General features: G+C 37.2%; 1 protein-coding gene across 1 annotated transcript in view; it reads left to right on the top strand.

Moving 5' to 3' along the window:
• Positions 1–8,974, top strand: part of QSER1 (glutamine and serine rich 1) — a 42,570-nt gene extending 33,596 nt beyond the window's left edge. The window contains exons 9-13 of the mRNA XM_033062501.1: positions 67–204; positions 1,517–1,614; positions 5,334–5,486; positions 6,568–6,663; positions 7,235–8,974. Coding sequence (XP_032918392.1) covers positions 67–204; positions 1,517–1,614; positions 5,334–5,486; positions 6,568–6,663; positions 7,235–7,375 — 626 coding nt within the window. The 3' untranslated portion in view covers positions 7,376–8,974. The remainder of the gene's footprint in view (positions 1–66; positions 205–1,516; positions 1,615–5,333; positions 5,487–6,567; positions 6,664–7,234) is intronic.
• Positions 8,975–14,508: the final 5,534 nt, after the last annotated feature.

Genomic DNA, 14,508 nt, shown 5'->3' with positions numbered 1-14,508 from the left:
TGGGAAAACACAAGGATTTTTAGGATATTGGAGGAAAAAAAACATTCTATCCTGTTTCATTTTCAGAGGTTGTACCTCCAGCTCCACTTGTTACTCGCTTTTTGAATACAAGAGCTATGAAAGAGACTTTCAAGAGCTACATGGAGTTGCTTGTTAGCATTGCCTTGGATCCAGACACAATGCAAGCCTTGGAAAAGAGCAATGGTACAGTATGTTTAACATTTCTGTGTTCTTACTAGATTTTAAGATTATTAATCAGTAAAGCAAGTGTTCATCTAAAAAAAAACACAAACCTAAAAAAATTCAAGTTACATAGCCTCATCTGGAAGATTTACCCATATTATGTGTGTATATGTATTTTTTTGCATTATCTCTTTGGACAATCAAAGTAATCTGGAAATGTTATTTTATCTTCTTTTGCTGTGAATGTCTGAATTGAGCTATTTGTTCCTACAGTTACTGTATTTCAAACCTTAGCAAAATTACAGAGTTTCAAGTGTGTTTGCTTTTATATAAAGAAATATGCATATAACTATAAGTAGATATGATTCCTCCTACTATTAAAAATTCTGATTTTTAAACACTGAAATCTTGAAATCTTGATCAAAAAAAATTTATATTAATGGACACAGTTTCTTTGAAGATAAAATATTTGGATTTGTTTATCCCAGTAGACTCCAGGGTACAAGTCAAAACTCCTATTTCTCAAAATTTAGTTAAACACGCATGTTCAAAGATAAAGGTTGCAAAAGAGAAATCATTTCATGTATTATTTAGTTGCAAGATGTTGTTTTGTACTTCTGTTTGCCTGTGCTTAAAAAAAAATGTCTAGCCTCTCCTCTCCTGCCTCTCATGATTTGTTTTGAGTGTGCATCAGTGCCCACTTACCTCAAGATTTCAGACCCATGCGTTATGTTGGTAGTCCCACTAAAATCAAAGTAATTGACTTTATAAATAAAATGCTCCAGACTGAGCTGTAAATTTTAATTCCTGGCCACATGCCCATGTTCAGCTGTATATTGTGCAATTCACAGTGGTTTATCAGATAACTTTTATCAAGTAAGCACTTTCCTCAAATTTTTTTTTTTTTTTTAATAAATACCAGCAGGACCATTTCTTGTAAAATGGAATAACAAATGTCAAAAACCACATACTTGTCTTCATAAAACTGCCAGCTGTATTGCACAGAAGAGGATTATCTAGGAATTGGTGTAAAATTGTCTCTAATATTTTTGCTCTGTATTGCTCTATCTTAATTTTTCCTTGCAGCAAAGGAAGCTCATAGAAGGAGCAGGATTGCAATCAGAAATTTAACTTCATACACCAGCTTAGTGGGCTGATCCAAAAAAAAAAAAAATTTTTTTCTCTCACATTTGAAATTAGATTATGTGCCAATTGCTTTATTTTTCACTTTCCACATTGTATATTAATGGGTCAAAGCATAGAATTAATATGAATCTCATTATTGTGCATCTCTTAATAATCAACTGCTGTGGGTTTTTAATGTGTCTTTTAGATGAGCTACTCTTGCCTCACATGAGAAAAATTGATGGCATGCTGAATGACAATAGGAAAAGGCTGCTTTCCAAATTGCGCTTGGATCATGCTTTCAAGGTATTCTCTTTCAAATTCCAGGCTTTTAAAAGTGGTCTTTTAGGTAAATCACTGAATTTATACCATGTAGGCACAACTTAAAACCCATTTGTAGCAGAAGTGAATATGGATTTGAAAGAGATGCTATAAATTTAGTGCTTGTATGTGGCATTTGGAGAGCATTTTGGGATGGAGGAGTTTATACTGCAGAGGTAAAGTTCTAGTTTTACTCCCCATGCTTTTTGGTTCATTCTCAAGCATTTTTTCCTTTAAGCTTTTCAAGTTTGCCAAAAGAAAATCTGTTTCCTGTCCTTCTAGAGCTTTTGGTTAAGTGATTGTATTGCCTAAAAATAAACTTTTACATGAAATAGCTATGCTGTGAAGCAGATGTCTGAACCTCTTTGAAGTAGAGATCATGATCAGAGGAGTTTAAAACCATGACAGAGGGATGCAAGAACAACTCATTTGTGTGCTCTTTCATGTATCTTCAGCATGGAAGGTTGAGAAAAGTGTGGATAACAAGCCCATATTACAGCAGCTTTGACGTGGTAATATAAAAACAGGTCTGGATGTGGACAGGGAAGAGAGAAGCCGTACCATCTCAGTAGAGAGAAGGTAAACAGGAGGATAATCACTGTGCTTCCTACTGTTCCCACCCACCCTCCAAGCAACCATGCAGAGCTTGCAAGTGCAGGAAGGTTGTTTTCACTCATGGAGTCATGTAGGTTAGAAGAGATCAATTCCAGCACTGCCAAGTCTAAGCCCTGTCCCAAAGTGCCACATCTGCTGCGCATGTTTGAGACCTCCAGGGGTGGTGACTTCACCACTTCCCTAGGAAGCCTGTTCCAGTACCTCATAACCCTTCTAGTGAGGAGATCTTTTGTAATATCCACTCTAAATCTCCCCTAGCACACCATGAGGCCATTTCCTCTTGTCCTCCTGCTTGGGAGTAAGACACCCTATTGCCAGTGTCTATAACCAGACTGATGATTTATTCTTGTAACAGTTTTGAGGCCAACAACAGTAAAGCAGGCCTGACTATAAAAACCATCACCAAACTTGCTTTTTGCCTCTCTTTTCCTGTCCCCTTATGCCCACAGTACAGAGACACTTGGAGAACCAATTCTGTTCTTTGTACTGCTGTGAGTTTATTCTTGAGAACTAGGTGAGGAGGAAGATAGTAACAGACTTGAAAGTTCTGGTCTTTTCCATCATTAAACTTTTTTCCCCATTCCATTTCTGGTAGAATTTGTGGGACATAAGATGGCTTTGTTTCAGAGAGGAGACCACCATCAACCAGTGAAACAGCTGTAATTCACACTATTCTTGAACTTTTTTAATGTTAGCTATGCTGATTTCCCAACAGCTGAATAATTTGTACCTCCTTGAACAGAATTTCCTGTGGTTTCCTCCTTAGAGTAAAAAGGCTCAGGGAGGGATGTGTAATTTCAAATGCACAGAGCCTCAGAGAGGTATCATGTTTTTCTGTTTCTGTTTTTCTGTTGTGGTAAGAATTTTGTGTTAATAGTTATTAATATAGATACCTCTTTTTGACCTGTCCATACAGAGAAGATAGACCAGTTAAGGGAAATGAGAAATTTGTAGAATTTCAGTAGCAGTACACAAAAAGTGAGAGGTAGTCATGCTTCATTTTTTCCCATTTTAAGGGGAAAAAAGCTACTATCATTCTTTGTAACATCAACATGTAATTCCAGCTGCTGATTAAGCTGGAGTTCATAGTGAATACAATAGCTTTGCTGTGTGTTCACTTAGAAGCAGATTATGTTTTATATATCTCTAAAATTAAGACTATTCCATCATATCATCTGCAAGATGTTAGTGGAGTTAATGGATGTAAGGAAGGGATCTGCTTGTGGTGTCATCTGCAAGATAGAAAATCTTTAATATTTTTCTTCTGATGTGACACTGCCAATTTGTGCCATCCTTGCGTCAATGTCTTGGATAAAAATGAAATGCCTACTTGTCATCTTAAGTGCTTGTGTTGGTTAGGAAAATGTGTTTAATGCTCTTTAAGATGCAGGAGGTTTCTGTTCCACCTTTAATGAAATCACTAGTACAGATATTAAAGCTGAATGAGGCACTGAAGAAAGCAGTAAGTTAAAAGTATCATGTCAGTCACTGGTATCATTCAGTTTGAATGTTTTTTCTGTTCTGCACTGATAGACATGGAGGAATTTAATAACTACAGTTAATATGGAATATGTTAGCACTGTATTACAAACCAAAGCAGACACTGAAGTTAGCAGTCAGTGTTTGGTAGTTTTGCCTGTAACATTTTTTATAGTTCTTACAGCTTATTGCATCCTTTGGATAATAGTTGTTATAAACAAAAATTATAAAATATTATTGTTGTTTTAATTGAAGCTTAGTAAGTGAAGCATCTCAGCTGAATTATGTAAACTCCATTTGAAAATAATTATGTGTTTCATGCACCCAAACATGCAAAAATCACTATTTACTTCTTCATTCCAATTCACATTTGTCTGGTCAGTGATGAGGCCATAAAACTGTTCTGGTTCTTGGGAGTTCTCCAGAGAAGGCCAGAAGTGACCAGAGCTCCTTGACATTCCAAATCATCCTTGAGGAAGGCTATTATAGTGGATAACAAAATGAAATAATAACTAAGTAATTCAAACCTGTTTAAGTTGTGCCATGTTGAAAGCATTGCAGGGAAGACTGGATATGAACAAACTGGCTGGTCAAGGTTACTGCTACCACTGTGCAGCAGATTTAATAGCTGTTTACTGAGAGGTTTGTTTAATAAAGTAAAAAATGGCTGATATAGGTAAAGAGCTAATAGATTATAGGCAGGGGAGGTAGTTGTAGTCAAGTACTGTTTGTTACAAGAAAATATAAAAATGGAGTCAACATCATATTTTAACCCAATAGTCCCAGTAAGGTCCTTGAGCTGCAGCATTCATTTGTTTTTCCATATGTGCATTTTTCTGCATTATACTGCTGTATAATACAAAGATGCAGGTTTATTTAATGTGCAACATATTTTTCAGGGCCAGATTGTGTAGCATAGCAGGACTATTTCCAAGCAGCTGCCAACATAATGCTATATTTGTCCAACAAAATTGTATTCAAATTTACTCATGCAAATAATGTGGAATTGAAGCTGGCAGAAATGCAGTTCACTCTCATGAGTTAAGATGAATTTCTAACTTTAACTTGTACTTTTTTGAACCAGCCTTCTACTTCACTGTGCATAACCTTTTCTACCTTACAGATCTGATGAGATGCAATTAGTTTGTAATTTGCAAAATCTGGGACAAAACCTATGAAGATATTTAGGCATCCAATCCCTGTGTGCCTGACTATGCACGAAATACTTAGAGAAGTTCAAATACCTTAGCCTTAGAGATTTTTGGGTAGAAATGGAATGGAAAGCAATTTAGAAGTTAAAAATTGCCCTGTGGAGCTTTTTTCCCCCTCTCTTTCTAGTGATAGAATCACAGATGTTAATCTGATGTACACTGAAAGGATCTGCTGGTCTTGAAAAATTACATTGGTCAGGAACAGGTGGTCATGCTTTCCAAACCAGATTTTGTTGTATGATCTGATAAGAACACTTTATCAGGTCTTTGTGGAAGGATAATTTTTTTTTCCTGAAAGGCTGCACTCTAATATTTTCAAAGAAAAATGGCCAATTTATCATCAGTGAGTCCAGTCTTGACTTTTTTTATAATCCTTTGTCTTTATGTGCTCTGTTAAAGAACGCTTTGGAAAACTTTCCTGAACTGACAGTGGTCACTAGGGATTCCAAGACAAAGTGTGGAGGGACATCTGTGTCTAAGATCAAAATGAATGGTAAAGCTTACAACAAGAAAACACTGAGGACTTCTAAATCAACCACTAAATCAGCACAGGTGAGTGTTTTCAGGGTTTGTTGCTGCCACCCTCTGACTTGTGCTGTGATAACCATGTTTATATAAAACATAGCTTCACATATTAGCTGGTTTGGTTGGTTTATCAAAATATAAAATCTCTGAGAGAGGTGCTTTTTCTTTAACAAGGAAATGTTAAAAACCAACATTTGAAGGAATACATGGAATTATTATTATAACTCATATGAAACATAATTTGTCAGCTTCCTGGGTTGCTGGAGCAGCAACAATTTGCCTTTACCATTGGTGCTGTAGATAATAATAATAAGTCCTATAATAATAGTAATATGTATAATAATCATAATAACAGTTTCTTACACTTGCTGCAAAGTAAACTATACAATGGCTTCCAGATCAGAAATTTAATAAAAATAATGTTAATACTGTAAAGTCTGAGATCAGATAACTCTTCTTAAAAATTGAGTTCTTATTCCATTCCTCATTTCCAGTGGCAGAATGAAGCTGTATATCCTAAATTTAAAAAAAAAAAAAAAGAAAGAAATTAAAAGAAAACACAGAAAAAAATTTGAGATGCGCTTGTTATTTATTTCAATAGAATTCCTGGGGAACACTAACTAGATTTAGCTTGTTTAGCTTCATCTCCCTGCAGTAAATAGTGGCTGGACAAATGACCTGTACATATACAGTCATATTTTTTGCCAAATTAACCTAATTTTTAGGTAAGTACAAATCAGCCTTCTCAAGCACAAGGTCTGTATCTTTTGCAGTGATAGCCATCAGTCCACTACAATAATGGTTAAACTTTGGTAGTTCTTGGAGTACTTCTTAAGAAGGGAGTGTCTTACCCATTTTGGGCTTGCAGTGCATTCAGGATGACTGAAAGCATTCTCACACCTGGTTTTGATAAAACAACATGGGAAGTGGAGATAGGAGATAATTATGATATAATGGCAATCACAGTTTGCCAGATATGTCACAGCAATGATTTGAATTAAGCACTCAGTTTCTGAATTGTTGAAAAAAATTGTTCACAGAAGAAAATGTCTGTCATGTCTCTTAGTAAATAACATGAATTTTCCTAAAATAATTGTTCTTTTTGCAGGAGTTTACAGTAGATCCAGAAAAAATACAGTTGTATTCTTTGTATCACTCACTCCATCATTACAAATATCACATATATCTAACATGTAAAGAAGAGGTAAGTGTTGTTCTCACTTTTTTGCATTCATTGAGGGAATTTATTGAGGGAATTGAGTCCAACTCAAGAGATTGTTCTCTCATTCTTGGTACATGAGTATGGATTGAGGCCTCCTATTTTAATTAATTCTTTACGGCAAACAAACGCTACATTGACCGCATGAGCTGCCCCTAATGGGAACTGCTGCTCAGAACATTCAGATGTGAGGCTTGCAAGGTTTTTGGGATTCCCTGAAATATTCTTCACTGTTATCCAAAATGAACAAATGTTATCAGTGTATTTAATTCCTTGGATCTAAAAGATTGGTTTTTGTTTTAGAACGCCATCCTTTATTTCTTCTGCAAATCCTTGGTGGAAATATTTCAGGTAGCAGAAATGCAAGAGTTGAGCTCTGGCTCAGTTGTGTTAAGTTGGGGGGCATTACCCTTGTTCTTAAAACTTGAAAGTTTTCTGGCAGAGAAGGTTCATATTTAATTGCAGACTTTTATAAAAATGACAATTCTCAAGTTCTGGCAGCCTAACGTGTGTGTGTGCGCGCATTTCTCTCCCCCTCCTTCTCTGTTTTAAATAGATTTCTTCTGTTCAGAAGACAAGTGCAGATCTAGGCCAGGAAGAGATTGTGCAGCTGTGCATGAAAAACATAAAATGGGTGGAGGATCTTTTTGAAAAATTTGGTGAACTTTTGAATCATGTCCAGCAGAAATGCTCCTAACAAAGATGTATCCCAAATCCCACCTTTTTCTACGGCACTAACCTGATGGAACAGAAAGCTCCGGGAGAGGCTCTGATTGCTTGTACAATGCCAGACTGCATTCTTGTTTGTAGCCATTTTTATTTCTCTTTATGGAACTCTGTGCCTTGGCTTGTGCTAAGGAAAAGTGATGCTGCCAAGGAAATCAGTCCTTTGGAGATGGAACTAAACATAAACCTAATCACATCTTTAACCTGAAGAGTTATTTTTGATTTTGTAAACTATTGGATAACTTAGTTTTATTTTCAGAAATGGTTTTGACAAGTGATGAAGCATGCACTACATATACTTTTTTCTTTTTTTATTGCTCAACAGATAACAACACTTAAAATGCTACAGATTTTTCCATCCCTGACTAAGTGAGAGAGAAGTCAGCGTTGGGGTGAACTAATTTTTACATGTCTGGCCACCAAATTTAGAGTTTTGTACATTTTGTGAACAGAGCTGGAGTGACATCAGTTTCTGCATACGTATATTGCCATCACAAAATCCAGAAATTTCATTATGCTTTATGGACTCCTTTTACTATTGTCATGTTCAGGAGACTGAACATGGAGTTGGTGCAATCCTATGACTGCTTTTGTGTCAAATTATATTGTAATGAAAGACAATGACCTTAACTATTTTCCCTGTTTTGAAGAAAAAAATATTTTCCTTTATACTGTGTTTTTTTTTCTTTTGGAAAAAAAAAATTCAATTGTACATTTTATCTCACTAATAGTTGTATTTTTCACAGAGGAAATAATGTGGTTAAAATTGTTACATGTATCTTTGTAATACACTTTCCATTGTTTTCAGTAAATCCTATTCATTTATATGTTGATTTTATATTGTAAACTATGTATCTCGAGGTAACCCTTTTGTTTATACAGGTTTGCTTCAGTGTTAACCAGAATAATGCATAATGCATACTAGACTAGTTTTGCTTTAAGTGTAGTTGTGTTAGACACTGCAATTATTTTCTGGTATGTGAAAATAAATTTCTTACTAAACTAGCACTTGATTAACTGAGAGTTTAAATGAAGAGCTACTTTACTTTATCTTGGTCAACAAAGATTGTTGATTGAAAGTAGACTATATGCAGTGTTAAACACAGCTTACATAATTGTTTGTAGAACTGGCAGTTGCAGAGCTGTTCTCTTTTTGGTGCCTTTCAAGTCTTCAGACATCTTTGTAGCTTTTCTCCCCCTCCAGGTTGTTAACACTTAGTAGTGCCACTAGTCACACTCAGACAATGAATGTAATGGGCTCTAATCAGGAGAACATTTTCTTTGAATTTGCCAATAGAATGCCTTACTGAGTCATTCAGAATGGAGATGTACTCTACTGGCTTCCTAAAAAAGAAGAAATCATGTTGGTCTTTTTTCAGATAATGTCGAAAAAAAACTTCATTCCTTTATCCTTTTACTGCCACTTAGTGCCTTAATTTCAGCCAAGAGAGCAGGGTTCACTATTCATTGGCCAAATGAAATAATGTTCATTGCCATGTGACCTTTTCCCCATGTTTTGATCCTGTTTAGTTGTTAAATATTCATTAGACCGTAGAACTATAAAGAGTTTAATGAATAGATGTGAAAATGAAATTATTTGATCTTGAGTAAGCAAATAGAGGCTTGAATATTACAGTATGTACAGAATTTTAGCTGATTAGATTTAGAACCTTGTAGGATGTTTACCATACTTCCAAAGCTTTTCATCCTTAAAAAGCAATAATTCTCCTTTACAATCTGTGTGCAGACTACGATGAACAGAAATGGGTGTGTGCCCTTGCCTTTTTTAAAGCCTCTTCCTCGTGGTTTTGCTTTAAAAAGGGAGGTCACTGTGGTGATAATGACACATTGTGCTACTGCTATGTCTGCAATTATCTAGGAGAGCAGGTGGGTTTGGGTGTTAGGCAGAATATGCAGGTTGTTAGAGCAATCATGGAGCTAATTCATTCCCACGTGAAAAGAAGGGTAGTAGCTGTGGGGGTAAGGAATTTCTATAGTTTCAGTCCTGCTGGGTCTGGTAGGAACTCGAGTTTCTAGGGTGAAACCAGCCAGCAGAATTAGCAGCAAGCAGATAAAATGATTTTAATGGAAATGTGCACACTGGAGGTACAGTAGGAACGTGCCCGGCACACTCTTCAGTCACTGGTGGGCATTCCCAAGTTCACTCAGTGCATTCCCTTCCTGGGATGTGAGTGTAGATTCATGAGAGTAAGTTACTTGCCCAGGCAGAGTTCTATAATCCCATTACAGTTTGGAAATTCCTGGTCTGTGGTTTTAAAAATCATTAGGATACAGACTGAGGGAACAATGCCATCAGCTCCTTGATGGTGCAGTAAAGAGCTGGTCAGACTTTGTCTCTCTCACACCCCTTCCTAATGAAGCAGAATTGAGAGAGTTCTCTGTGCTTTCTAGAACATTACCACTACTGTCTACTTAGTCTGGATTTTTAAATCTAGAAGTAGCTTTAGAAAGCTGCTTTTGGTCCTTAGAAGGTGAAAAAACCCAAAAGAAATGAGAGGCTTTTGGAGTAGCTTGTCCCTATTTAAAAAGGAAGTAATTTTATCAACAACCATTTAAAAAAGGGGGCCAGGATGCTCTGCACTGCCATAGAAAGTGACCTGGCTTATTTTTGGCTGTTTTGTCCCCAAGGCCAGTTAAACAAGCACTGTGCCTGTAGAAGACAGGAAAAACCTGTCTTGAATAAAAGTAACTGCCCCAGACTATTCAAGATTAATATAGTGGAGCTTCCTTCTTTGTCTTGGGGTGCAAAAATGGTGGCTGGATTGTTGATTTACCAAATTAGAATAAGTAAAACCATGGAACTCTCGAGTGTGTTGAAGGGTCATAAATCAAAGCAAAGCTTTGTTTGTAGGATTGAAGAGGTTTTTTTATACTGAAGCAAACTTAATGAAAAAGTCAATGTACAGATTACTTTTTTTTTTGCACAAATAGTTTGTTTTGTTGCATTTTAGGTAATGAAGTCTGCACCCACACCTCAAATTCTTTCCCCTTTGGAGTAACAGTGAGGTCTTCATCCCTTAATATGACAGTGGAAATTGAGCACTGATTTGACTGCAAGAGAAGATGCACTAGGAAGGAACAAAGCCCTCCTTAGACTATGAATTAGCAAAACAGGAATGAAACAAATTGCATAATCAGTTATTTGGCTTTTAATTCCACTATTCTTTCCTTTAGTGTGGCATCCCAATTTACACTGGGTTTGGTTTTATTCAAATACAGCATTTCTCTTAAAGGCAGGTTTTGCTTTGAGATGCTACTCCCAGAGTTTTGCTAGCAAAAAAACAGAGACAAAGTTAGATTGAGAAATTGTTTCTGAAAACAGCTGAGGACTTTAGGGTCTTTGAGGTTCTGTGGCATGTATTGTATTCATATATTGTCAAAATGAAATACTACTTTTTAAAAAGTCAGATCTTACAGGCTGTCTTCCAAGTAAATGATTTCCATAGGAAATATATTTTAAATATTATTTAAATATTTACTACTATTTAAAACAATTTTAAAGCAGAAAAGCTAATACTATGGTCACAAAACATCAGTGTGTCATCAACCATTTCTTATTTCATTGCCAGCACTTGACATTTGGTCTCTCTTACCCTATTACAAACCTGTGCATTTCACAGTGCACATTCTGCCATATTTTATTATTTAAGCTAACGTTAACATGTCATTGGTAATAAATGCATGTTTTTCTGCATATCTGTTCTACATATGGCAAAAATGAAGCTAGGGCTAATTAAGAGACACTATGCATTCTTAGTCCAGATTTTCAGGTGGTCCATAATACAATGTATGGAAATGTGAAAAAGGACAGTTTTGTACCATTCATGATGTTATTAACTAAACCCATTAAAGTGAAAACACTTTTTAAACAAAAACCTTATAATGCTTAGTCATTTGTTATTAAAATATTAAGTCTGGAAAAGTTAAAATTGTTGGAAACAAATTGGCAATTTGGACTACATTTTCTGCTTGCAACATGAAGAAATACAGTTCTAGCGTTTGGGTTTTTTTTTTTTTCATTATGTTGCCTGAATTGAGCATGTCTGGTCGATCTGGATTTTGTAGTTCTGGGTTCTACATGTTCTGAATTAATTTGTACAATATAGCTGCCAGATCTTAAATTGCTGCAGTGTTGGGGTAAGAGAGATTCTGCTGCTATGATTCAGGTGGGCTTTACCTGAATTTTAGTATTTTCATTTGTTCTTCTTCTTGCTCAACTAGAATGTCACCTCTGTGTACCTTAGAAATGGTGTTCCAGAGTTTTGGTATTTTTGCCTCCCAGCTACAATGAATTACCATGGATATTCTTACCACTGTTTTGTTTTGTTTGTTTTGGGTTTTTTTGGCTGAACCCCCCCATGCTGTAGCTGTTGTCCATAAGATCCAGGCCTTCTCTGAGCAACTTGTTTGCAGAAAAAGGAGAATCTGGAGGCTGGAATATATATTTTTAATGGCCCTCTATATAAGCTTCTTCCCAAACCAAGGTGAATACAATTCAATGCTGTGTTTCAGATACAACTTTTAATTTCTGAAGGTTTTATTTGTTAAAAAAAAAAAAAAAGGCAAGAAGCTGAATGCGTACAGCTTTTTTTTTTAAAAAAAGAAAGCAGCTCCTACTGTCAGCAATCTGTGGGTAAGTATCTTAGGCAATCAAAATGACTTGCTCTGCATTAACTATTTGCCTTTTCCACAGATAACCTAACAAATCTTTGTTTCATTTCCAGAAACTGAAGTAGAGAAAACCATCTTAAAATTATTTTCATTTGTTCTCTTACAAGGATACAGCACTAAATACAGAGAACAAACTATTTATAAAGGAGAAAAATAAATGGTGAGTCAGAGAAAGCAGCAAACAACATTTCAGGGCTGTACACTCTCATTTGTCCTGAGTATGTCTTAGGTTTTTGCTTTTGAAAGTTCCACTGGGCATTTTCTTTTTTGTGTGTGTGCTTATTTTTGCTTGGTTTTGTTGGGGTTTTTTTTAGCTACCTGATGCCCAAAGGGTAGAGGAAAGCAGCAGTAACAACAGAGCCCATCAGCAGGACTGAAGGAGCAGCTAAGGTACTTCAATTTAGTTTTTAGTTCAATTTAGGAATAAATTAATTCCTTCTTTATTCTATATGTGCTATTTGAAATCATAGACTGTATAATTGGGAATACATGTTGTAGCCTTCTCAAACTTCCAGAACATGTGATTTCAAGACATTTTAAGTAAAATTATGTTGGTTTGCATCATCCTTTCCTTTCTAACCATGGTGACTGCTAGTGTGATTTGTCTGTGCATTATTTATGTATCAGATATTTTTGCTGTGGCAACAGAAGGTAAGTGATATGATAATTGAATAAAAGCTGGAGCATCAATGTTTTATTATGTGGTTGGGTCAAATGGGCAACTTTTTCAAAGCTCTGGGAAAATGAGGATTTAGAGCTCTTCCCTAAGTAAAGCAGCTTTTGTGGCTTCTGCAACTTCCCAGATTTTTGCTATTGGTCAGAACACAGAAATTCCTGTCTCTACAGCTTTCCAGTAAAGGAGCATGTATTTGTTTCAGTGCTGCATCCAGCTACTTTGTTTAGAGGTAGTTTGACCAGCCAGAGAGGTAGTTTGACCACAGTCAATGGACTTTGCACTGAAGGAGTTGAAGAGAGTGCTCACGTGCTCTGTGAGAATCCAAGTGTCGCAATTCTGGAACCAGCTGCCATAAATAAACCCCAGAAACCAGGTAACAAGAAATGCTTGGCCAGGGACTGTCACTTTCTTTCTGACATGAACTGTACAAGTTCCCTTTGAGTTTAGTGGTTTGATAAAATTCTGCAGGATGCTTCTGGGGACACTTTCCTATCTTAAACCACAGACCTGGCAAAAATATGGCATAATTGAGTTAGGTGGCCCCAGCACATAGTACAGTAATATAAAAGGTAAATTATAGATCCCTGCTTCAAACATACTTAAACAATAAGCTTGATTTCTCTGCCCTGGAGCATAAATGGTATGCAGCTGTTTTGTAAGAAAATCAAAACAAATGGTCAAAATCAAGAATTCAGTTTTGCTCAGCAAATCCATTTCTCCCCCCTCACCCATCAGTTCCTCGTGTCCCATTAAGCTGGTGCCACTATTGAGTGCTCACTGTGGGAGGAGGAACATGGAACTTGTCCCACACTGAAGTTTTACCACTTCAGGTGGACATCACTGCTCATTCAGGCTCTCCACAGCTATGAACTGCTCCCCAAATTCTTTCTGAACTCACCTAAAGCCCCTTTCAGTAGTAAAATAGGTTAGCTTTTGGTTTTGTGTTGCAAAAGCAGAGTTAACATTGGGTCAGTAACTGCAGCTTTGTGGAGAAATGGCACCTCCCAGCTGGGCACAGAGTGACTTCTGCTGCCTGAATTATTCAGAGTGTCTGATTGCACTCGCTCATTCTGGCTGAGCAGGTTTCTGGTGTGCAGAGGACACTGAGACTCCTCGACTGTGAGAGGAGTTGTAATCCAGACAGCAGTGCCAGGACCCCTGTGCCAGGACTCATTAAGGGATGCTGCAGCCAGGTTCTGGTTACAGCTTGTAATCTGTCCCAGGAAACCTCCACTAGAAGAAAAAGTTGAAAAATCCACTTAAGACAAAATCCTTTTATCTTTATTAAGGCTGAGAAATGGGGGCTTGTGACAAGTTGTGTTTGTGGTGAGGTTGCTCCATTCCCACTTCCTTGCTGTGAGCCACCTGGAGGACTGGTGTCTGGCAGCTGCTGTGGCTCCTCCTGGAGCTCATTGCAGCTGGGGCCAGCGTGCACTAGCATGGCTCAGCCTCTCCTCCTGCCGTGGTCCCACAGCCACACTGATATTCCATACATACAGACACACTGGTGTTCCAGCCCGGCAGTGGAAGGAGGGCGCTCCTGGACAATGAGCCTTTTGTCGCCTCCAACAGCCCAGCACCCAGAACCTTCTGTCCTGGGAGCTTGTTTATTGTTCCAGGCTCTTCAGAAATGCCAGGGTGCAATCCTTAGAGATTTCACTTCACCATAAAATTCCAGAGCTGCCCATCATGCTCTTGCCCAGGCCAGGTGCCCTCTGGAGCAGCCTCTCCACGGT

The sequence above is a fragment of the Catharus ustulatus genome, chromosome 6, assembly GCF_009819885.2.
Source record: "Catharus ustulatus isolate bCatUst1 chromosome 6, bCatUst1.pri.v2, whole genome shotgun sequence".
NCBI lineage: Eukaryota > Metazoa > Chordata > Aves > Passeriformes > Turdidae > Catharus > Catharus ustulatus.
The sequence above is the reverse complement of the archived record's forward strand: the minus strand, read 5'-3'. Positions and strand labels throughout refer to the sequence as shown.